At 39.6% G+C, this 24886-nt stretch overlaps 1 protein-coding gene across 17 annotated transcripts in view; it reads right to left on the bottom strand.

Annotated features, from left to right (window-relative positions):
* DLG2 (discs large MAGUK scaffold protein 2) overlaps nt 1–24886 on the bottom strand; it is a 986702-nt gene that overhangs the window by 835405 nt on the left and 126411 nt on the right. For all 17 annotated transcript variants that reach the window (XM_086882226.1, XM_086882222.1, XM_086882228.1 and 14 more), the window contains one exon: nt 4583–4681. In XM_086882226.1, coding sequence (XP_086738352.1) covers nt 4583–4681 — 99 coding nt within the window. The remainder of the gene's footprint in view (nt 1–4582; nt 4682–24886) is intronic.

The raw sequence follows: 24886 nt of genomic DNA on the forward strand, positions 1-24886 counted from the left end.
AGTTTGCTCCCTAAAATACTGCCACCTATTTTTTAGCCCCATAATCTCCCATAACCCCAGACAGAAGGATGACACGCTTTTGGGGATGCAGACCTCAGCTTCAAACTTCCACAGGCTGATTTTGGTTGCCAGAGCTCCCAGTCATAGCTTCTAACACACAATGACTGGCAACAGATGACTTTCAATGGGTCTCCAGTATTTCTTCAAAGATACAGTCCTTCATTTCCATTAACAACCAAACCCAGATGCCAAAAGAGGCTGAGTTGTTTCATTTTGTTTGTCCAACTAGATACTTTTTCCATTATTTTTTTCTTCCCAAGAATAAGATTTTCAAATCCTTAGCACTGCTTTACCCTTCATTAGCAACACCTCCTTCTGCTCTAATTTCTGGAGGTCATATCACTGCTTAGTTCTATTTTTTCCTCCGTTCTTCCAGCTTCTTATTAAATGTACATATGATCCTGACTGAAATCTACTATAGAAAGGCTTGACCCAAAAACTAAAAAAATTTGAGGAGCAGCCATCTGGGGTGAAAAGATATGGTTTATTGTTGCTCATAGTCAACTTGGATGGTAAAAAATAACCTCTGTGATGAGCTCTGACTCTTGGGAAGCCTTAATATAGGAAGAATAACAACTATTTCCCACTGTGACACCAACGGCTCTGGGGATCTCTCTTCTGCCCATCTGACTGCTTCCTTCTCCTCTAATTTTACCAAGGTATCTGTTTTTAAGGCATACAAAAACCAACAATATGAGGTGAGTGGGTGAAATGGTATGGTCTTTTAATGCAGTTTACACTGGACAATTTAATGCTCCTTTCTGGCATTAAAGTCTTCATTGTATCCAGGTACTTCCACTTGGATAACCAAAGCAGAGGGTTTAATTAGGCCACTATATTTAGAACCAGAGCCTGCAACATCCCGCTGAATTCAGTATTTGTAAAAGCAAGCTTTTGTAAAAGCTAAAATCATTAGAAAAGATTTTGATTTCTTTTTTTAAATCTTTCATTATGCACCTTCTTAAACACTTCTTAAATTCCTTTGAAACCCAAATATTATAAAGCAAAATCTGTAAAGAAAAATAGATTGATAAAAAAATTAAAAAGCCTAACTGGATTATCTTCTTTTATTCAAGGAGTCGAGATTTAGAAAAGCAAGAGCACTACATCTCCAAGTTTTGGAGACTAAGAAAGGAGGCATCTAACCAGACTGTTAACATTGCATTAGTAATGTCAGCATCTTGAAAAATTCAGCCAGTGATTATTTAGAGCTCCATGCACCTACACAGAGAACACATGAACACACACACACTCTTACAAATATAGAGAAAGATTTATTTACTCCTAATGTATCTTAAATTGTGTACTATGGAGTACTTGCTGATGGTATTACTTTCCCAGGTTATAGCCTCTTTCTTCCTTTCAGGTTCTCTATTGCATCCAAACCATCTACAAATAAATATTTTCCTGATTACGTCTTCCAAGAGGGTAATTGATGTAGTTCTTTACAGCCAGAGCCCACTTATACCACTTGAACGTATTTCCCATGGTCCCAACTGGTTACTTAGTAGGTTAACACCAGGATTCAAGTGATCTGAGTAAGTATGTGCTACAAGGGAAAATCTCATGAAACAGTTTCTTTATGAAGGCTGCTTTGCTTTTTTACACTAAAAAAAAAAAAAAAAAAAGAGAAACTACTAATCCTGTAGATCCTGGATATGTAGTTAAAAGCTGTATTACAGATGAAATGTCAGAATAAATCCTTCTTCACCCAGAAAGAGAAGTTAATACAAATTTCAGAAAGCACGTTCTGTATACCTTAGTCACTCAGAATTTTAATGTAGTTCCCAGGCTGAATCAGAATCCCAGGAGTCCTGGTGTTAATTTAAAGATCACAAAATTAGCAATTCTTCCCCTCCTAACTGCAGCAGCCCTAAGAGCAGCAGCTCTGCAACTGGCCTGAGGCCCAGGAGAGTCTCAGACAGAAGCTGTAACACGAATCATTCCCTTCACCCGTGCATGGCAAATTTCACTGCTTTTTAGCACAATCAGTTTTGGAGTCCTGACCAATTTTTCCAGCTGGTAGCTTTTCCAATGAGAAGAAATAGACAATTCTCTTCTTTTTTTTTTTATGGTAGGGAAGCAGACCTTGCCTCCCAAAGCCCTGAAGGTAAATGGTAAAATGGGCACAGGGAGATGGGAAAGGTGGACAGGCAGCTCCATTCCTTCTCCACAAGAAGGTCTGTGCACCCAGGGAGCCATGGTGGCCTCAGGCTCAAGAGCCATAGAAAAAGTTTCTGCTTCACAGTTGTGGAAGGGATTCATTCTCTTCTTACCCCAAATAAATTCCCACCTTACCACCCCTTTATGTAGTACATGGGAGCTCGCATCACTATAGCCAAGCAACTTCCCCAGAAGAAAAATCAAAAAAGCTACTTCTTACACAGTGCAGCCTCTTCAGCAGTCTCATTGCCACTTGCTCACCAGTTTGGGGTCCAATGAGAAGGCAATATGGCAAGCTGGGAACACAATATGACTTGTAGGATTGTAGGACATGCGTTTTCATCATCACAGAGTATGGAGCAAAGGTCCTTGACCCATCCTACAGCTCTGAAGTTCCTTGGACAAGCTAGCCTTTCAAAAGCCCTGCAACCTTTGTTAGTTCAAAACTTATGTCTAATGTTTTTCCTATCTATTATTTCCTATACAAACCCATAATTGTCCTGCTTCACACAAATCCCTTACTCTGAGCGAAACAGAAGTGCTTCAGTTACAAATGTTCTGCTGGCTTTATGCAGGCTGGGATGCTCTGCAACAGAATCACGTGGTACTCGAGGGCGGTACACCCAGAAGTGGTTCTCAGTTCTTAAGATTAATGGTGAATGAAGAGTTCATTTTCATTCTCAAGCATTCTGCCTGGGGAACTAAATCTAACAACCAATTGATCATCAGAAACTGAAAAGCTCTGGCACATATGTTCAAACATGTAGCCACCCTTAAATTGTTATGTGTCACTCTCACAGCAGCCACTAACACTCAAGCACACTCACTTGAAAAAGAAATCAGACAAAATTAAGCTTTCAAGTGAACTGACACACTAAACCACAAGTTCTTGGAAACGAAAACAAAACATCTGCTTTCTACTATCCCATGGTACTGTGAACTGAACAAAACACCACTCACAGCTCTGAATGTCTTAGAGTTTGGCAATGGAGTTGCCAGTTTTCAGAGTTTCCTCTCAGGTACACTTTGTACATGAACAGCAAGAAAATGTAGTACATAGGATTGCTGATGGAGAAACATTCAGTCCAGGGTTTGCAGTGACTCAAAGTAGGATAATAGTGCATTGTTCAGCTGGACATTCGTGACAGAAATCACATTGTAAAATGGAGATGAGATAACTACATCCCATGATTTTCACAATATCCTCATGGACACAAGGTATTTAGGGTGTCTATCAAACTTATGATAGATAATTTCTTGCTTTGGAGACATAAAATCTTCCATAAATATAATGACAAATTTCAGTGAGTATGTATGTCCTTGTATTTCAACTATCAAGTACCACCACGCTACCATAAGGTACAAGTTTTTCTGGTTGGGAAATTGGGAGCACAACAACACAAGAAACTCATAAAATCATGTTAGAAAATTAGATCCTTAGATTTTTAAAATGTAATGAATAGAGAAATCAATCTAGAAATGGAAATAAAGCCCATGGAAAAGCTTTAGACAAGAGGAATAATCTGCAAGTTTCTACTGTTGGAAACAACTTTTGCTGAAGTCTACAAGATACTACACAAGCACAACAGCTCTGTTAATGTCTGTTCTCTTTACATCATGTTTCCAGCTTCTTTACTTTAAAAGAAAACTTAGTAAGTTTCTTTCACTTCGAAAAGGAAAAATACACAATGACACCAAGGCTGAAAGTCTACATAATAATATCTAAGCCCAAGGGAATTGCTCCAGATGAGTTGTGAGCCTATGAAAATGATGGAGATACTATAATGAAACACTTACTACTTCACTGTTGCATGCAGCAAGACAGGGAAGTGTAACCCAGCCCCTTACCACAGCCATGAGGTAATGCTATTTGGCAGAGCTCTATGATAGGTATCATTAAGCTGCCCATACAAAAATAATTGCATTTCTGACATCCAAATTCGTCCATACTGACTCCAGACCAAAAAGAAACTACAATACATACTAAGAGACTGAAAACACTTGGAATAAAACCTACTAACTACACAACAACTTGGACTTCAAAAACAGACTGAAATTAAACCACCTTGAGGTCAGCAAATCTGTAGAACCATCACTAATATGAACGACACTTGTACATAAAAATTAGAATTAAATCTTGCCTAGGTCAGCATAAAACATCCAGGGCTAGCAATGTACCACAATAAATTGCCACTGTAAACATCATTCAAATGTGATAATGGACATGCAGACGTTAAGCAGAAATAAAAAAATAAAACCTCAGAAGCTCAAATTCAGTATGTCCTACACATTTCACCTCCAGCAAAACTTCATTAAACAAGAATTTCACTCTCCAGCACAAAAAAAGAGTGGACAATACCTTTGTCTTCATGTCTACCACATAGTTTTCAAAAGCTGGGTTCTCCTTGTTGTGTTCACCACCTTGGCCAGGTCCCTCTGATCCATTGGAAGCTGCAGACTAAAGAGCAGGATGGAAAAAACACAAATAAAGCAGTTGAGATGTGTGCTTTAATTCAATTACATTTGAACATAAAGATTAGCATGCACACAGAAAGGGGAGCCTGAATTCAGATAATTATCAGGTGGCTTATGGAGAAGATTTTTACCTCAATGTTTTTTCATGCAAAACTTTCTGGGTTTAATCCTACAGGCACTCTCATGGAAGCCTGTGAAAGTCTTAATAGGCTAAATCTGCAAGATGATGCTTATCATAATCTCTGTGTGACTTCAGAAGGCATTCAAGGTGCTCTGCAGCTCTCAGCAACAGAACATAAAGATAAGGAAGGAAATCAGTGCCCTGGCAGAAAGACCTGCTGACCATGATGGGGCTCTCATCTGGAGTAGCTGCAGGAATATATAATATGTCTCCTTATAGCAACAAACAAATTACCTGATTTGTTTTCTTTTTCTAATTCATGACATTTTCCTAAGTGAAACATTTTTTAAAAGATTTCTTGTTTGACCAGTAACCATATGTGTAAATCTTTTAAATTCAAATGTATTTTTTTGTTACTTTTCCTTCACTTATACAGATTTCAATCTTACATTGCTTACACAAAGCCCTCATAAAACACACAGTATTTCTTCAAATAATATCTTTGGCAGAAGGCATAGTAAATTGCTATATTTGTTTTTTCAATTTTCCTGCTGGAAATCTAATATATTACTGTAGATTTTTACATTAAGACAGCAAATATTACAAATGACATCTCTGTTTACAATGCTCTGCCCTGCAATAATGTGCTTGAAGAGTCAGCCTTTGAATGAAATGTGATGACTGCCTCTAACTCAGATCTCAAAAAAAATTTCTGAGCATTCCGCAAAAGCACAAACAGGAAAGCAGGGAGGATTCAAACAGAGTTCAGTGTCTTGTGTCTGTGGGTGCCAAGCATTGCAAGCACCCTGACTGATTTAAACCCATCCTGTTTTAGCCTTTGCAACAGGAGTGCAGTCAATTTTAACACAACAGGCAAGAAATTGTTAGCATTTTAAGCAGAGCAGCCTTTGCCAGCACAACTTGGAAAACAACAAGCCAATGCCACAGAAACAGCCAAATCACACTCGCATGTGCGAATGTTCCCTCCTCTGATCCTAGGTTGTTTATTCAGGGCTCTGTCCAGCAAAAGACTGAGTGCTGGCCCTAGTCCAGCCAACTACTTAGACACGTGCTTTTAGCTTCACTGGAACCAATGGATGAGTCCTGTGCTCCAGTAAAGCCTGTGTGTGAAGGCTGGATCAGGCCCAGCAGCTCAGCATTCCATGGGTCTAAGTACACGGGACTCCACAAGTCCTCTCTGAGGTTACAGCTTCCCTCACATGGAGACCCATGGCTGATTTCTATTCACCAAAGGCTGTTGAGTATCTCCCATTTGTAATCTGGAAGGGAGTAAGGGACAGAAAGACAACGAGGCCAAAATTTTCAAGGACAGCAGGAAACTGAACCCAGGTCTTGCCTCAGAGCCTAGAGAAAATCCAAGCAACTCCCTAAATGCTTCTTTCACGAAGAGAAAATGGGTTTTGCAAGGAGCTAAAAACCATGCATAAAATTTTTGTTTCACCTTTGCTTTCTTTGAATAACTGACATAAATGTTTTTCATTGTTATTATTTACAGGCAACAATATAAACTCTTCAAATCAATTCATTATTTATTTGCTCTAATTACCAAGAGCTCTAAGATCCTGGTTTTAAAGGAGCTGAGCTCCTGCAGCTCCTCTAAAGGGTTTTGACAAGCTTCAGCAGAAACTTCTATGGTAACATTTATCAAATGAGTGCAGCTGCAAAATGGAATAAGAAACTTACTTTGTGTACATTTCACATGTTTTTTCTCAAATTTTTCACCATTAGTTGGCTCCAATATTTTGAAAGAACATAAAACAATGTCATAAGATGCTCTGAAATGTTTCCATTGTTTTCCTTAGGGAAATGGGTCACAAATTCATTGTAAAGAGCAGAAAATCAAGGACATTAGAGGGGTTCAAACAGCTCAAGCAAGAGTAATTGTAATAAATCTGAAACATCTCTCTGTTCCAGTGTATTAAGGTTCAGTATTCATTAACAAAATAATATATGGTTTCCCAATCTAAAAAGCCAGCTTACATTAGAAATCCATCTGAACACCAAGAGATATTTAATTCTGTGTTATGAAATAAATGGGACTGTACAATCCAAGAGACAGAAAGAATACTTGCTGTGCATTGTGACAAATGTAATAAAAATTAACAATTTTGGATTAGAGTCTTTTCTTATTCTTGATTACATACAACCCCGCCTTTGGAGGCCAACAAAAAGTCTATCCTGCTTAAAATTATTTGTATACTTTATAGCCAAAAGCTGCCTGCTCATGCAAAGGAAGTGCTTCAGCAACACCTCATTATTCCTGAGCCATGAGCAGGAGTCACAGAACTGGCAGCCCCACCATGACACACTACAAATGCAGCAGACAACATGCACCATGCTCACACATCCTTGCAGGAGGTTCTGGAAATAATAACTCCAAGCCTGAACTACAATTACTGCCAAAACTATATACTTTTTATCACAGCCCTGCATCTAGAGAGCTGGCAGTTGGAACTCTATCTTCCTCTTCACAAAAGAAAGCATGGTCTTAGTCTCTCCAAATTGGTCAGAGAAACAGAAGATATTTCACAAGCAAATGTTGCAAGATCAAAACCTCACATAGTAACTTTACTCACATGGTTAGTAACCCTGAGCTTTGGAGATCACACCTAAAGCAACCTTCTAATTTTGCGTATGATTAACACTAATCTATTTAGACTATAATTAACAGATACTGTTTAGACAATCATCTCCTCGGCACGTCTCTTTCATTGTGCAAACTCACAGCATTATTTAAATATTTATTAATAAAAGAGTAAGCACATTACCTACCTTGTTAATTTTGTCTAATTTTAATTGTGCTCAGTGAAGTTTTTCTGTGCTTGTAACACATCTTGCAGGTAGCATTTTAGGGCATGAATAAATGACACAATCAACTGACAACAAAACTAGCTAATTATTTTTTGGCAAAGTACATAGATATGAGTTATGAAAGACTAGTCACCGGTTCCACTTTCAGCAGGCAGCAGGTTCCAGTTCATGTCTGAGCCAGCAACCAGACAGAAGGAGCATCTGCCCTCACAGGCAATTATGGCAGATGGGGTTTCCATGAGTTTCTATGGGAGGTCCTCCTACAGCAGCCAAGCCATATAATGGTGGATGAATTCCCCAGACTAGCATAAGATTTTATAGAATTCCCAGAATCTATACCGGATATATCAATAGGAGGAATTTATGACCATCCCCAATAGTTACCACATGTTTATTTCTTGGGGTGAAGCCCAACACTGAGAATATAAAAAATATAAAAAAAAAAAAAAAAAAACAAAAAAAACCAAAAAAAACCCAAAACAACCAGGAAACATACGTGCAAACTTTATTCTGCTCTTCCACGGTCTAGGATATTGCTTCCAGGACTTCAAATTTTTTTACATACATGAAATATTTTCTATGGCTAGAAAAGGCTGATCAGCTTTACAAAGGGCCTAGGAGGGTGGGTGGAAGTGTGAGGAACTACAGTCCATGAGCCCAAACAAATGTGCGACCGCTTTAGGGCTCAGAGAGCTAATGCACCTTCCCCTACAGTCACTAGCTTGGGGAACACTCTCCTCTATGCTTTTAGCGAGAGAAATTCAAAACAGAGGCTTCCCTGAGATGTCTTTGGCCACTTTGGATCACCAGTTGGTAGCTCTGCTCCAGTGTCACAAGAGCCTATCAATAAATGCCTGCTTGCCCCAAGTGATTTGCATGAGATGAGGAAAGGAATAAAAAACCCATGATTAGTTAACTTTTGGATGCTGGTATCTGTCAGGAAATCTATCATCCTGGAAACCAAATGCACCCAGAAACATAGAGTGCTAATATGTACTGCTTTTATTTAATTAACATTTCTAGAGTAAGCATATTTGAAAATCATTAGAACATCTAAAAAGCTACATTTCAACATAATATATGCTGAGATTATCCATTTTACAGGACATTGATGTAAATTAATTCATTCAGCAGCTATGCTGGAGTAGGAAGCAACCTGAGCAGAACTGAGATGCTCAGCAGGATGCTGCTACTAGCAAAGAACAGAACACACCTCTGTGCCAGGTACAGCCAACCTGATCACGCTCTGCCTACGCTGTGTGTGAACCAGAACTGGACTCAAGTCAAGTTCATCCTTTACAACATGCCAGCAACAACATGAACGCCTTCTGTGCCTGTGATCTGTCCTCCAAGCTTTGCACCTTTCTGCCATACCTGTGCAGAGTTGACAGCTCTCCTAAACGTGCTGCCAGCATCACTGGACCAAAAAAAAAAAAAAAAAAAAACCAAAAAAAACCAAGTTGTACATCTTAACAGATTGTGGGAGACAAAGCATCACTGAGGGAAGTTCTTGCTGCAATGCCATGCAGAGAAATAATCCTAGAGACCATAAGATGTGCTTTTCTGGTCCTATTTCTATGCCTCTCATATTCCTTTTTAATGAGAATGTCATTCAACAAATTTTTGTCAGGATATGACTTTCATCCATAACACTGAAAACTCAGACAATCCCAGAGCAGGTCATGCTAAAAACTAAAATCAGAAATATAATGCCACAGAAGTCAGGCAGTTTAATTTGCCTCAGCTGGGCCTAAATTTCAATCCAGAAATAATATATCAGGGCTTTCTTTTCTAATTCAGTATTTCTAAGGCCCTATAGAAAGGCACAGTTCCATGTCAAATGATTTAGATGTCAGAAAGGATTTTATTTCCATTTCCATGTAAGGGTTTCTTGTTCATTTTTTGATGACATCAAGGTTTGCTCCACATCACATTGCATTAGCTCAGACTTTGCAGCTGTCTTAAGTCAGGGTGATGTTGTAGAGCACTATGAGGTCTCATGGCTAAGTCCTGTCAGAATGTCCCTTCTGCACCAGTCTTCCCAATATGACCAGTAAATGCGAATGAAAAAAAATACACATTTGAGCATGGATTCTACTGTACAAATCACATCACAAGTGTTTTAATTTTTTTTTTTTTAAGTTACCATGTTTGAAAGGGAGCATAATTATCACAATAATATTTAGGTTGCCCTGGAATTTTTATGATTTCACTTTAACTAATATGGATTCAACCTTTCAGAAAATTTTATGACAGCCTTAAAGAGTGTTACAGCTCAGGAACAATTATCTGGCTATGGACTTGTGTCTCAGAAAGGTCAGGATCTGATTTAATGCTGCTCCACCCTCCTGAGAGCAAATCTTTCTCTCAGTGTGTTTCTGGATGTCAGAATGTCACTGGTGAACTTTGCATTTTCTTGTCCCCGATACAGATTTGACCATTCATCTAAAAGCTCTCATCCAAGCCATCAGTTACTGGAATAGTCACTTTTTCTGGACTAACACAAAACCCACACTCAGACCTGATTTTCCCTCACTATCACACAATTATCTAGCTGCACTGTGACTCTGATCTATGGCAAGACAACTGACTTTCCAGGCAGGAAATTTAGGCAGGGAGGAGACACTGACGCATGCATCAGCTTTTCTCCTCCCAGACAGAGAATTCAGATGAAGCTGGCTGGAGTCAATTGGCCCCACAAACTCAAGCCTGGTGACCAACCAGAAGACACACACAGGATTCTTTTTGCTGATCCAGACTCTGTCTCCATTGTCACTTGTCATAGAATCATAGAATGGTTTGGTTGGAAGGGAACTTTAAAGGTCATCTGTTCCAATGCCCCTGCCATGGGCAGAGCTGTCTTCCACTAGATCAGCTCACTCAGAATCCTATCCAGCCTGACCTTGAGTTTTTCCAGGGGTGGGTCATCTACCACTTCTCTGAGCAACCTGTTCCAGTCTTTCACCACCCTCATTGTAAAAAAAAAAAAAAAAATATTTCTTATATATAAATCTAAATCTACCCTCCTTAAGTTTAAAACCATTAGCCCTTGTCCTATCATAACATGCTCCACAAAGAAGTTTGTGTCCATCTTTCTTATAAGCTCCTTTTAGAGCACTGTAAGGTGCTGTAAGGTCTCTCAGGAGCCTTCTCTTCTCCAGGTTGAAAATTCCAGCTTTCTCAGCTGGACTCGATAGGAGAGATGCTCTAGTCCTATTGTCATCTTTCTACCCATCCTCTGGACTCACTCCAACAGTCCATATCTTTCCTGCATTGTTATCTGGATGCAGTATTCCAGGAGGGGTCTCAGGAGACAGAAATATGGATGCAGAAAAAAGAGCTCATGCAGAGCTTTATTTTTGAGCTGGGAAACAAATCAAGGCACCCATGTGTCTCCTTTCCCAGGCAGCAGAGAGTCACTAAGGTCACACAATGGTGGACTCTGCCATGAGTGACAATTTGTACAGCAGGAAGGGAAGGGAGCAGGGCACTGTGCAGCCAGCAGAGCCCCTGCAAATGCAAGCCTTTAGAGGGCTGTTGCTCAAGCAGTCTCCCCTGCTGAGACCTGGCACACCAAGTAGTGATGGTTGGCAGGATGTGGCAAAGAGAAAAAATTAGAAAAAAGAAACAAAAAAAACCCCACAAAGATGAACTCTGCTGCAAAGATGAAGAGATAAATAATTTACAATTCAGACATATGAAAATGACACTCAAAGAATGAGACTGGGCAGACTGGTTGCAGTTTTCAGGCAAAGACACACCCCAGCTGTAGCTCCATGTCAGGCAGATACTTGCCCACAAAAAAATGGAGGCAATTAATTTATGTATTGCTGAAGGGATATTTTCCAAAACATTCCTGATAGCAGTGTTTTTAAACTCCAGAGGGCAAATGTAGACACCTCTGAACATGAGAATCAATGAAATTAAAACATTAAACAAATAAATGCATTTTCCTCAGCTCACTAGGATCTGAGTCAGATCATTCTCATTCCTTTACCTTTTAGCTATCAGCCTGCACTTTTCTGGGCATAAAGAATATAAAACATGAAGAGTAATTGGGATATTAAAGATCTATTTCTTTCAAATAAAGCAGAAGCTATTACTGAACTCTTATGAAGGCTGGAGGATAAGGACTAGAAAAATTAAAAGGCTGAACATAATTAATGAATGCTCATTTAGAATTCACTATCATAAAGTATCTTGGAAGCAAAGTCTACAGCTGAAGAGGGCAGGCTGTATGCAGGAACAAGCTCTGGAAGGAGCTCCATGTGCACTGCACCAAACTGAGAACACAGATAGGAAGCTGTGGTTGCTGGGAGATCCCTTCAAGCATGGGCTAATGACACCTGCCAAGAAGCCCTGCAAGCAGAAAGGTCACCTGCAGCAAGAGTGACGTGCTAAAGCACATGGTTTGATTCCAGTTGTGCCCACCTGCACACATTTTATTCATTAGCTTCAGTGGACTCGCTCCACACTTTAGCCCGTATTAATGAAATCACAATCTTGCCATGGAAGTACAAGTAGACCACAGCTGGAAGCAAATGCAAATACTTGGAAACAGGAAAAAAAAAGGAAAGTCATTAACTGCAAAGGAAAACATGACTTATGATTTTAAATTAAATAATCTTTGCATGCTATTTTAATTAGCAAGGATAATGTTTATTTTACTTACATAGAAGTTCTGGATACATAAATTCCAACCTACATATTTCAGTTGCCATAACAACTTGATACATTTATTCTCTTGTGTCATTTTTTATTGCATCAGTGTAGATTTTTTTTTTTTTAAACAACCAGGAAAGAAAAAAAAAGCCAACTGCTTCAGTTGCTATAATAACACACTATTTTTTAATTGTGCTTTTCACATTTAATTATTTTGGAAACCAATATAATTTTTCTCCAAAGATGTTCCTAGCACAGTGTGGAAAATTCACTACCAATTTCAGGGCTCAGTGTTGGGTCTGTCAAAAATCCCAACAATATGTACAGCCCTTTAGCTCAACTGTTACTCCAGCAGTCTCCCTTAGGATAATATAGCTTGAGGTCAAGTTCTTAACAGAAGAACTACACAGTAAGTCTAAGTCTCCAGTTAGTGCATTTTCCCCTGAAAACCTGAAATAAATTAAATTAACTCTTCAGATTGGTGCACAATAGATTTGAGGCAGCAAACATAACTGCAGAGATGCAAAACGATTGAGTAAATCACTGCAGTGTGCTCCAGGCCAGGAGGATCTTACAGAGCAGTTTCCGTATTTCATACACACTGGTGTAGCACATGATGAACTTAACTACGCTTTTATCCAGGAGCAGAACCGGCTCCTAAACTCTCAGGGCCTACAAGGAATTGGATCAAATCTTTAAGGATACAGTCAAATGGCACTATAATGGAACAGAGAGGATGAGGACAGCCTTTGTCCTTCCCTCTGCAGTGTAGCAGAGCCTGCTGTTGCCCACTGACCTTTCCCAACTCTGCACCCCTGCAAATGGGCCCTTCTCAATTAAATTGCAATTACCTAACTGCTGATGTTGCATTTCTATCTGGTCCCCTGTAACAGTCATAATGAGAGATACTGTACTAATTACCATCAATTATATTAAGGTGCAAGGTGAGGAACTGCTTGGTAACCATTGCTGGCATGCAGTGACCTTAGATTAGAGATAATAAGGTATTTATGGATGTAAGGTTACAGTTTTTGATGGAGAAGGACTTAGTGAAATGGCTCCTGTGGGCTGCCTTGGCCTCTGGGGGCAGCTCTTCATTTATTTCTAACCGTAATACCTCTACTTTGGTAGACAAGTTAGAATGGTGGCTTTCAAAGGATTGCATCCCTGTCAGCTGTCAGGAGAAAAGGAGTCTGTATGTGTGTTACCACACAGAGTTTAGAACAAGATCTAGCCCATATTGCAGCCTTCCAGTACACAGAGAGGCCACAAGACAGGTGGAGAGGGACTTCTGACAAGGGCATGTAGTGATGGGACAAGCGGGAATGACTTTAAAGAGGAGACATCTAAGCTGGGTACTACGAATTCTTTACCAAGAGGCTGGTGAGGCACTGGAAAAAGTCACCCAGAGAAGCTGCAGATACATCTATCCATAGAAGTGTTGAAGGCCAAGCTGGATGGGGCTTTGTGTAGTCTGGTGTACTGGAAGGTGTCCCTGTCCATGAACTATAGGATCTTTAAGGATCCTTCCAACCCAAACCCTTCTGTGACTAACTCAAACTGGAGAAACACCCAAGATAACCTTGCAGTATAACCTTGCAGGAAATATGCCTAAATAAGAATTCACTCAAATAAAGTGAATTCTGATTTACCTCATGATGTGCCGCAGGTCCATAGCAAATCCATGAATAGAAACCAATCTCCTGTCTCCCCCACTGGCCCACACAGATTCTTCCTATTTACACACACCTCCAGAGAAATTACAGAGGAGGACATATCCACATTTCACTTGAGATTAAATTTTGTGCCTTTTCTTGCCAGAAATGGTGAAATTAAGCCAGTCTACTCAATAGCAGTAATAAAACCAACTCCATTTTAAGAGCAGAACTGATGCATCATAAAGTGATATTTAGGATAACCAAAGGTGTTTTACACTAATACAACAACATTAAATGCCTGCATTAAATAAAAGAAAAAAGAACCTGAAACCATCAACAAAAACACAAAATCAAAGCCTTGAAGAATATTGTAATGACTTTTATGTCTTAAGATAGTTTTGCTTGAAGCATCCTAAACATTGGTACAGAAGAATATTTGTTACAGCCAGAGCCATAGGGAGGGGAAATAAGCAGCGGCTGTCATTACAGTGGCAAGCTGCCTTGCTAAGTCATGGCTGCAGAGCTCCACATTTATATATACTCATGCTGACATGCAAAAGGACTGCAGCTAAACAAAACCTTCGGCAAAACATAGTGCCCTATCTCTTCATCCAGCTTCACTCCTACAAAGCATTACAAAATGCTTCACACCGATATATATCAAAGGGAAAGGACCCAAAATGTAAGTAGAATGAATCAGGTCATTAAATTGCAAAATACACCATCACACTCCCTAATTGTTGATAACCAGACAACAAAGTGAAGTGAAAGAGAAAACAATATTCCCTAAATTGCAGAAGGTTGGGCTCCATGGATCTGCCAATGCTTGACAATTTCCTTTGTGACAACTGTCATGACCTCAGTGCTGGATAAGAATCTTTCATTGCCTAATGGGGAGATGGCAGAAACCTGTATTTTGTATGAGGACTCCAAAAACTATTAACATGAGCCATTGATCAAGGTTATTAAAAATTATGGATTGTACAGGGGTTTAGGTTTCCGTGAGCTTATGAAGCACAGAAGTGTAAGGGCTACTAAAACTCCATTAAATAAATATCACCGTCAGCTGCAGTTGAGGCTGAGAAAAGGAGCAGATGCTTATTTACCAGGCAATGCCAAGATATGCAGGCAGGAAGTCTCCTAGTCTGTGTAATGCCCCTTCCATGTATACTACCTTGCACAGGCCATATGGATCCTGGACCAGGAATCCTTCAGAGGTACCAGCTTGAGCTGACCTGAAAAACGGTGCCCTTGTCACAGCTCACTGATACCAAGGTCCAGATGACACTATCATAAGGGAAACCCTGAATGAGGCAATAAATCTAACCTGAAAACTGTCTGACTGCAACAGCTCATGCTAAAGCTATCTGCAACTCTATGCATTTGCAATGTGTCCATGCAGCTTCCTCCTTTTTCTGGGATGTATCTGCCATCAAGGAGCCTGGTTTGGGTAGAGATGTACATACAAGCTGAAGAATGTCAGATGAAGAACTTGAAAATACTTTCACTGTTGATGAATATTCTCTTGAAACATCCCAAAGCACCTTTATGTTCTTCGCCACCTTTAGTCTACAACTTCACCTCTTATTAGCTGGGGCTCAAATTCCAATTCTGGTTGTATTCAGAAGCCTCATAACAACTTGGATGATTGTTAATGCCAACAGAACACAGCTCTGTGTGCTATTCTAAATATTTAGCTGTCCTGGTTTCAGCTGGCATAGAGTTAATTTTCTTCCTAGAAGCTGGTACAGGGCTATGTTGTGGATTTAAGATGAGAATAAAGTTGGTAAGACACTTATGTTTTAGTTGTTGCTAAGCAGTGTTTACACTAAGAAAAGGACTTTTCTGTTTCTCACACAGCCCACCAGTGAGAAGGCTGAAGGAGCACAAGAACCTGGGAGGAGACAGCCGGGACAGCAGACCCCAAGTGATCCAAAGGATATTCCACACCATATGGCATCATGCTGAGTATGTAAGATGGGGGAAAAGCTGGGCAGGGGTCATTGCTCAGGAACTGACTGGTTACTGGTCACTACATGGAAAGTGTAACTTGTTTTGTATATTCAAAATCTTTATTATTGTTGTTGTTACTATTTTCCCTTCCATTTCTGCTCTGTCAAACAGCCTTGTTTAAAATCACAAATTTTCCTTTACTTCCCCCAGTTCTTTCCCCCATCCCTCTGAGAAGGGTTGAGTGAGGAAGGAGTGTGATGTTTAGCTACCTGACAGGTTAAACCATGACAGCAACCCCCATCTTGACAACCTATTGCATTATTACCACCACCAGGTTAATACCACATTTCACTAGTTCACAAACAAATCTGAATTTCAGCAAGATCATCTCCTTGACATGTTTTTGTGCAGTACTTAGTCAAACAGTGGTCACTAGAGGTGTCCCTAAAAGAAATGGTAGATTCTAATATTGCACTTTTAAAGGCTGTGGGCAAAAATGTAGTTTCTACTATTAAGAAAAATACCTATAGTCAGCAATGTAATTTCATGGTTTGGAAACATCCCTACATCTGTTTCCTTAGCTATAGTTAACTAAGAATATTCTTTTAAATATCTGTGACCAGCATCCTGATGACACTTCACAAAGGCAATCCAAGCCTTCATTTTCCTTTGGCTGAGCTGCAACAAAGCTCTGTGAAATCAGACACAAAGACTGATCTTGGTTTTCCAAGATCATTACAACTTGAGCACTTCTCTATTCAGCATTGAGCAAGGATGTCAGATCAGCCCTCCCCTCTGTATGATGACTACCCACAGAACAAAGCACCAGTATAAAGAGGGGTTTGGTCCTTGTCCAAGGGTATGATGATCACAAATGGCAAGCAAAGAGTAATATGTGATGATTCTAAACCTCAAAATAACAGCAAGAATAACTCTCCACTGTGAGTACAAAGATATTTGTGTACATTAGGCACATTCCCTAGATAGGGAAAAAACAAGGAATCCAATAAATAAATTGATATTGAATTAAGAAGCAGCATTAATAAATATACCTATGACTGCAGAAGATGAGCTGTTTCAGGCAACAATGTATTCAGCATCCTGAATACTGGAAGATCTAATTACATGCTTGCTGCTGATCTAGCAAAGATACCGTTGGGTGTGCCAGGAGCATTTTCTGTCCAAAAAAGTACAAGATATCTCAAAAAAAGAGTACTGGTTACATAAGTGAAGGCATATGTCTGTCATAAATCTTTCTACTGCTTAGGAACACACAAAGTTGTCAGTTTTGTTACCTCTGCTTTTCTACAAACTACCACAACACCAAAAAATGTGTGAGAGATGACACCAGCTTGGTGTTATGACTGACCTGAAATCTCTCAAGGGATCCTTTCACTCCTTCTTGTGGTAATTAACAAATTCACACAGATCAAACTTGTTTTAGTGGTTCATTAAAACAACAATAATTTAAAAGTTACCATTGCTTTGTTTACACCAGTTCCGCAAACTGCCTTCTGAGAAAATGGACTTCAAATCCATTATGTCTCTTACTGCTAATTCCATTTTTTTTCCAGCTTGCAGAACAGCTGTTTGGCTTGTCTCTTCTCAGAAAGAGACACCATGACTACTTGAAAGTACTGAGCTATAATATATATACATGTATATACCCAGCAACAGGGCACAGCATTTCTGAAAACCAGGTAGGCTCCTCCGCACTTCTGGAAAGAACTGGAGGACCTGGGAAAATGCCGTAATTTTGGTTTGTCCTTTCAGAGAAGAAATGTTATACAGCTACAGCAATGAACTGAACACCATTATTTGGGCTGTAACTGTTGAGCAACAAGGCTGCCCTTGTGCCAGAAAAGCACAAGCAACCACTCATATCAGCTGAGGTGCAGCCAGAATGCTGAATCCACTCAAAGGCACAGAGATCCATTTGCAGCTTCAATCATTTTTCCCCACTGGTATTGTGCAGGTGTGTGCAGGCTGATGGAAGTGTGATATCCAGCTAACCTGACACTTTTTAGACATGAGATATTTGAACTGTATTAAAAATTACATTTCAGAACTCACCCATAAAACTAGTTTTCTGGGGTGGGGCACGACACAGTACACGCAGAAAGATGACAGAGCTTAGGAATAACACAAAGTGGTAATTGATGGTTCAAGGATGGTAGCTAATAGAGGCTTCCAACAGCAAGGCAAATATGATTAGAGAAATTAGCTCAGAAAGTGATCTCTATGAAAAGACTGTCCATTTGGATAGGTAAATGGATCCAGATTACACAGGAAAAGAAACCTATTATGTAGGAAAAAAGGAATGTATTCCTAAAGCCTCTTTTTGAGGAGGAAAGTGACAAAGGGTGAAATTTACCCCTCAAGTGAGTACACAAAGGTCTAGACAAATGCTTAATTCACAATCCAGCTAAATATCATAATGGCAAACATGCAGTAAATTGTCTCATCTCTAAACCAGGAGGAGCTTTCTGTGTAACCTGTAACAGATTAAAGTGGTACGACTGAGGATCAGTACAAGCTGAAAATGCATAAAGTCTCATGTTTCTAGTATTTGTCCAGTATTTATAACTGTACTATTAAATAAGTAAATAAATAAATAAACTGTGGAGATAAATTATATTTTCAAGTTGACAGCTTCCCTTTCATTTACCAGGTTGCTACTCTGGGGATTGTATTTACTGTTTGCTAAAACCTGAAAGTATCTGTTTCAGATTATAAAAAAAAACTAAACAAAAGGCTGGATATTTTTTCTTTCATATATATTTATCTTACTGAGCCAAGTTACATTCAACTATCCAAGGAATCACATCCATGCTGACCTTTATGTGATCCAGAATTCTTGGGGTGATAATTATTCTTTATTCTTGGGAACTATTTAAGAAACATCTTAATAAAGAAGTATTGGTAGACTGCAGAAACATATAATAGACTCTTAAACGTCTCTGTGGAGACCTGTGTCCTTTGCACTGGAGGGCAGTGAATTCTCTTGCTTAGTTGCTCAGATTGGTGAAGAATCAGAGTTAATAAATGTGTAAGACAAATTGTTCTGAAATATTTTTAGAATTAATCTTAACTAGAGTACATTTGTCCCTGAACATCAATTTTACAGAACCCTTGCAGCTTTATAGGACAAAGAAGTATACTTTAGGAGCTGATATACTTGTTTTTACAGGTAGCTAAAATAAAACTTCTCAGAGTCTTATTAGAAACAATGAATTATATCACACACTGTCCAGAGGAACTGCTAGCTTGTGGAGGAAGCAAGCCTCTTGGGACATTCTGATATTATGTTCATACTTTTTTCAGACTAATCTGGTATTCCCTTGTTGAAACATATCATGATTTAGGAAAATAAATTTTTAGAAAAAATATTTAAAAGTTAAAATTGCAAGAGCTTTTTGTCAAATGATATTTTCAAACTAGATCTATCATTTTTGACCTTGATACACAGAAGTGGAATTTACACAATAGTCTGACCTCAATGCTTATCATAATAGAGACTCACTGCTTAATTAAAAGTTTGGCTCATTCTGTATGCTGGTTGATACTCAGGCACATTTTCATTGGGGAAAATTATTGTTTCTGGTCCCTCACAGCTGTTCTGGCCTGCTCCCAATCCTTTGGAATTGTAATAACAAATCACAGATCAAAAAACTACCTAGAGGTTGTTTGATAGGCATATTATATAAATGTGAAAAAAAAATACAGAAAAACAAATAAACCTGTTGTGGAGGATGTGACTCTTCCATCAGTGCTGATCTGGTTTAATTTAATACCAAAATCACAGATCCATCCCATTAATATCAGTAGAAAACAATTATTAAACTGAACAATCAGATCTCTCTGTCAAAAAGGACAAATGAAACCAGTGAGTCCTCTAAACCTTCCTGCAAGGCACACCAATACGATTGTGATGTTAAACTAAAACCATAGAATCAAAAGATATCTTCAGTTGGAAGGGATCCAAAGGATCATAGAATCCAGCTCCTGGCGCTACACAGGACAGCCCCAAGAGGCACACCATGTTCCTTAGGATTTTGTCCAAACACTTCTTGAACTCTGTCAGGCTTGGTACCTTGGAAGTGACCAAGTGCTCTGTGGGAAGCCTGTTCCAGTGCCCAGCCACCCTCTGGGTGAAGAACCTTTTTCTAACGTACAGCCTAAACCTCCCTCCACACAACTTTAGGCCATTTCCTTGGGTGTTATTGCTGGTCACCAGAGGCAAGAGGTCAGTGCTGCTCCTTGTGAGGAAGTTGCAGACTGCCATGAGGTCTCCCCTCAGTCTCCTCTGCTCCAGGCTGAGCAGACACAGTGCCCTCAGCCACTCCTCATATGGCTGCCCCACAGGACAGACCCTTCACCATCCTTGTGGCCCTCCTTTGGACAGTCTCCAATAGCTTAATGTCCTTCTCACCTTATGGTGCTCAAAACTGCACTTGAGGTGAGGCTGCCCCAGCTGAGAGCAGAGCGGGACAATCTCTCCCTTGCCCAGCTGGCCATGCTGTGCCTGATGTCCCCCAGGACACACTGGGCCCTCCTGGCTCATGTTCAGCTTGCCATTAACCAGGAACCCCATATCCTTTTCCCCTGCACTGTGAAGAGGTGAGACGAAATAAAGGAAAAGGCTTGTTATCATGAGCACGCCTAGATATGCAAACACAAGGAGATGGCAAAAGCAAAATGAAGTCGAGTTCCAAGCCTTGTCCAGTGGGACAGAAATTGTCTGTTTAAAGAGTGGCATGATATGTATGTTGCCCTACATCACAAAAGCATTTCTGTCCACAGGATGACACTGTTCTGCATAGATACAACTTGGTTTAAACAAAAACATTGGCCTAACCATATTAAAACACATTCAGAAGCAACTCTAAAATGACATTTAACAGATGCTCTGGCACTCAAGTTATTGACAAGCTACAGAACAAATAACAAATTTATAAATAGAGACCCAGCATGGATACCAACTATGGACAAGGCATTTAGCTGCAGCTACTAATAAATAAGGGTTTAATAAAACAGTGACTTTGCAGTTACCCTTTTCTAAACATTAGTCAATCCAGTTGAGAAGAAAAGGCAAATATATAAAATAATCTCTGCAAGTAAAGAAAACCTTAATAATGCATAAAAAAAAGTAAAATTACAAAGCTACTGAATATTAAAAAACAACCAAACCCTAACAAACATGGAGCTAAGCTTCAGCATTGTTGTTCAATAATTATCTAGTCAGGGTCGTCACAAACCCTGGGGTGCAAAAGGAACATGACTAGCAAAACACACACCAAGATGTCACTTATACTGTACCCCTTAAACTGCTGCTGTCTTGAAGGAGAACTTAGTGCCAAATAGAATTACTTGGGAATTGGCTCTGGCACAAAATCAACCCACAGACACAAATTGCATTTGATCAGATAAATGTATACTATAGTGCTAAATCTAGTGAAGAAACAGATGCATAAAACTCAATGTTTTGAACCCTTCTAATGAAACATTATGGTTGATCATACCTAATGACTCTTGCATATTAAGTATAATCACTTAAACAGAATCAAATGTGGCTCCTGGGAGTAAATCAAGCCATACAAATTAAGCTGTACCCAGTTACAAACAAAGAAAACAAACAAAACTCCAGAGAAAAGACTGATTTTTTTATAGGCACATATAGAAGTGGCTGAAGTTCCATGTTTTTTAGACAAACTGTTAGTGTGAAACAGATTAATGGTTTGTTAATTGCTTCAGGCAGAAGATTTTTAAGTAAGGGTTTACTGCTGGAACTTTTAACAAGCCAGCACTTAGAGGACAGAGAAGTAATTACAGTGTTTACAGTGCTGGGTACAAGGATAGCAGGCACTCCTGAAGCAAACAGAGGATTCATTTTGCATGATGCAATTAAATTTATTTGCAAAACGAGCTTCTAAACATAAGAAATGCACAGAACAACAGGAATTAAATGAAGAACTGGAATCTTTGGGGACCATGTCAAAGCAATGATCTCACACTGCTGAATGAAGATTGTGCATATGAGATCAGGGTGTGATAACCAAACTTGCACAGCAATTGCAAATAATTATCATTCAATATGGCCAAAGTATCTGCACCATATGCCCTACAAGTAAATAGTCTTTTCATGCAATGGTACTGGAACAGGCAGACCTTCAGTTGCCAGATTTATATGTAAGTGCAACAGCAGAGTGTTCTTTTCCTTCACCTCAGCTTTCCGTCCAGAAAAAGGTCAAAACACTGCTGACCAGAAATAAGCAGCACTGAAGACCAAATTAAAGAATTCAGAGGTTAAAACAAGGGTAAATTTATGTCTTTCAATGAGTGTGTGGAGCTGAGCACAAGCCTGCAGCTTTCAGCAGTGTTTCTACTCTCATACTAGAGAGCAACTCCATTTTTGTTTTACCAGATGGATTCCTCCATCTAGGTGTTTTTTTTTGTTCTCCATTACTGTATATTCTAAACATCTCAGAATTTCAATTGTACTTATCTACACAATTCTTGAGTGAGAGACATCCTTTAGCTAGTGACTGCTTATTGCAATGCAGAGAGTCCTGGGAGGGAAGAAAGCTTTTTCCCAGGCTAGTGACCATTTGCTAAGCTGAGGAGCTGGGCTCAGACCTGCACACCCACTCTCGACTTGCAGGAAACCACTAATACTGCTGCACAGACAGCAGAGATGGAGAATACCTTTCCCCAGACTTATCTGGGGCTGGGAAGGGAGAGAGCACTTCTTGAAGCAATGGAAGACCTGAATTTAAACTACTTTCAGCTCAACCCCTATCTCACATTTTCTAGGGTGAAAAGAAATCAGTCTTTCTTCTCCAACAGGGACAATTTAAGAGCCATAATTTCAAGAAAATGCTTTCAAGCTGTGAATGCTAGTCTTATAAACCTTGGCCCAAAGAAATAATGAGGCTCTTTGGCAGAGGTGAAATTACAAACAAATCTTGTCTTCATGATTTCCAGCAGCAGATTGGGCACATCCCCAGTCAGCTGCGGTGAATACCATGCTGAATGTTTATAAAATAAGGTAAGGCTGAATTTCCCAGCACTGAACACTTTCTGTGCTTCTAGTTCAAACAAATTCACATTAGACTTGCAAAACAGCTTGAGCACCCAATACAAGGCTTGGTCTTTTCTGACTCTCTCCTGAGCATCTGCTCCTGGCCCTCACTGGAAGCCAGGTACCAGGCTGCATGGGGCAGATAACTATTGCTTGGTTTAAGCCAATGCAGATGCTATATTACTGCAACTTGCAATGACTCAGCATAAAAGCATTTGAGATCATCAGAAATTCTGGAGGCATGAGTCACATCTACACAGCCATGTTCTCTAGGTAGGTACCTGGTATTTGTTTGTTCCCAAAATGAGCTTGTCTGGACCATATCAACAGCCCAATGTCTAAGCACTGTCAGCATCCACAAACTCCATGCTTCTGGCATACCTTCACAACCTGCTCAGTTAGGTGAACTCCAGCTACACTTCCTCCCCTATGTGTCACCAACCCTCCCACTGAATGCAACATCCCGCATCCCCTAAATGCGGTTTGAGAGGAATGAACATACGGCTCCCTGGGACATAGTGGGCATTTGAAGTGGAGTGCTTAATACTTTCTGTTAAATCCTCCCCCTTCCAGATTTAAATATAAGTATGGTGACAATGGGGAGGTGGAAAAGAGAGAAGAGAAAACAAGGAGAAGGGCTTTGCATTGCTTTACAGTGTTGAAAAGGACTTTTCAACACTGGTGTTTGTGCACTTGCTGGGGAGGAAGGGATCCACACTTGTGTATGCAAAAGAAGACAAAGCAGCCTAGACTTTAATACTTGTCAGAACAGTAATAGCTATAAACTCTAAATTATAAAGCCACGTGTCAGCACTCTGTCCCAATAAATATTTAATTATTCCACACAAATAGGTAACATCCCAACAAGAAAAAGCTAAATAATACTGCCAGCATAATTCTTAGTGCACTCTTATCAGTGAGAAGTACAATCAGCTCCTCTCTACTCGAGGAAGGAGTTGTACATGGATTTCCACATCCTCGGAAAACGTCCTCATTAAATAGATTCTTCAGAAGAAAAAAAGTACCAGCAGTGCCTTTACGCATTTTATGAGAGACATCTAGCTATGGTCTTATTTATAGAATAGAGATCATGATTCTGAACCTTAACCAGGATAAAGTATCAACATCTTGATGAGGCAGATTTTAAGGGAATGACACCTTGTCCCATATTTGGAATTCATTACTTGTCAGTTTATAGGAGTATTCTGTGTTTTGTGGGCTTTAATCCTGAACAACTGCTTCTGCCCATGCAGTGCCCCACAGATATGGTCCTTAACTGATATCTTCATGTGGTGAGATACCTCAGACACTGTAATTTCCAGTTCCCTTTCATTACTCACTTCTTAAGTTCTCTTCTCAAACTTCACATACAGTCCTTCAGGAGGTACACAGAACAGTAAGAAATTAAAACCTGCTGTTTCCAAATCCTGAGTTAATATTTTCATTAATACATAAATCTTGTAAAGTAGTCTCCAGAATTTTTTTAATATATTTGGAGATTTATAGAGAGATATATAGTGCCTGTGCTGTCAACACTAATTGCTTTTCACAGTGCCTCAAGGATTTTTGTTTTGGAAACTAAAATATTTCATACCTCTAAGTACAGTTCCTTTGAGAAGAGTCTAAGACAACTAAATATTTTCTATCCCAAAAGACGAGATTTTTCATTACAACCTAGCATTTGTTGTTATAGAGGCATGTAAAGCATTGAGCTCTGGGATCCCTGTCATGAGAAGGATATGGATCTGTTGGAGCAAGCCCAGAAGAGGCCAAGACAATCAGAGGGCTGGAGCAACACTCCTATAAAAACAGGTTGAGAGAGTCTGGGTTGTGCAGCCTGGAGAAGAGAAGGTTCCAGAGAGACCTCATTAAGGACCTAAC

Source organism: Cyanistes caeruleus, chromosome 3, assembly GCF_971803275.1.
Source record: "Cyanistes caeruleus chromosome 3, bCyaCae1.hap1.1, whole genome shotgun sequence".
NCBI lineage: Eukaryota > Metazoa > Chordata > Aves > Passeriformes > Paridae > Cyanistes > Cyanistes caeruleus.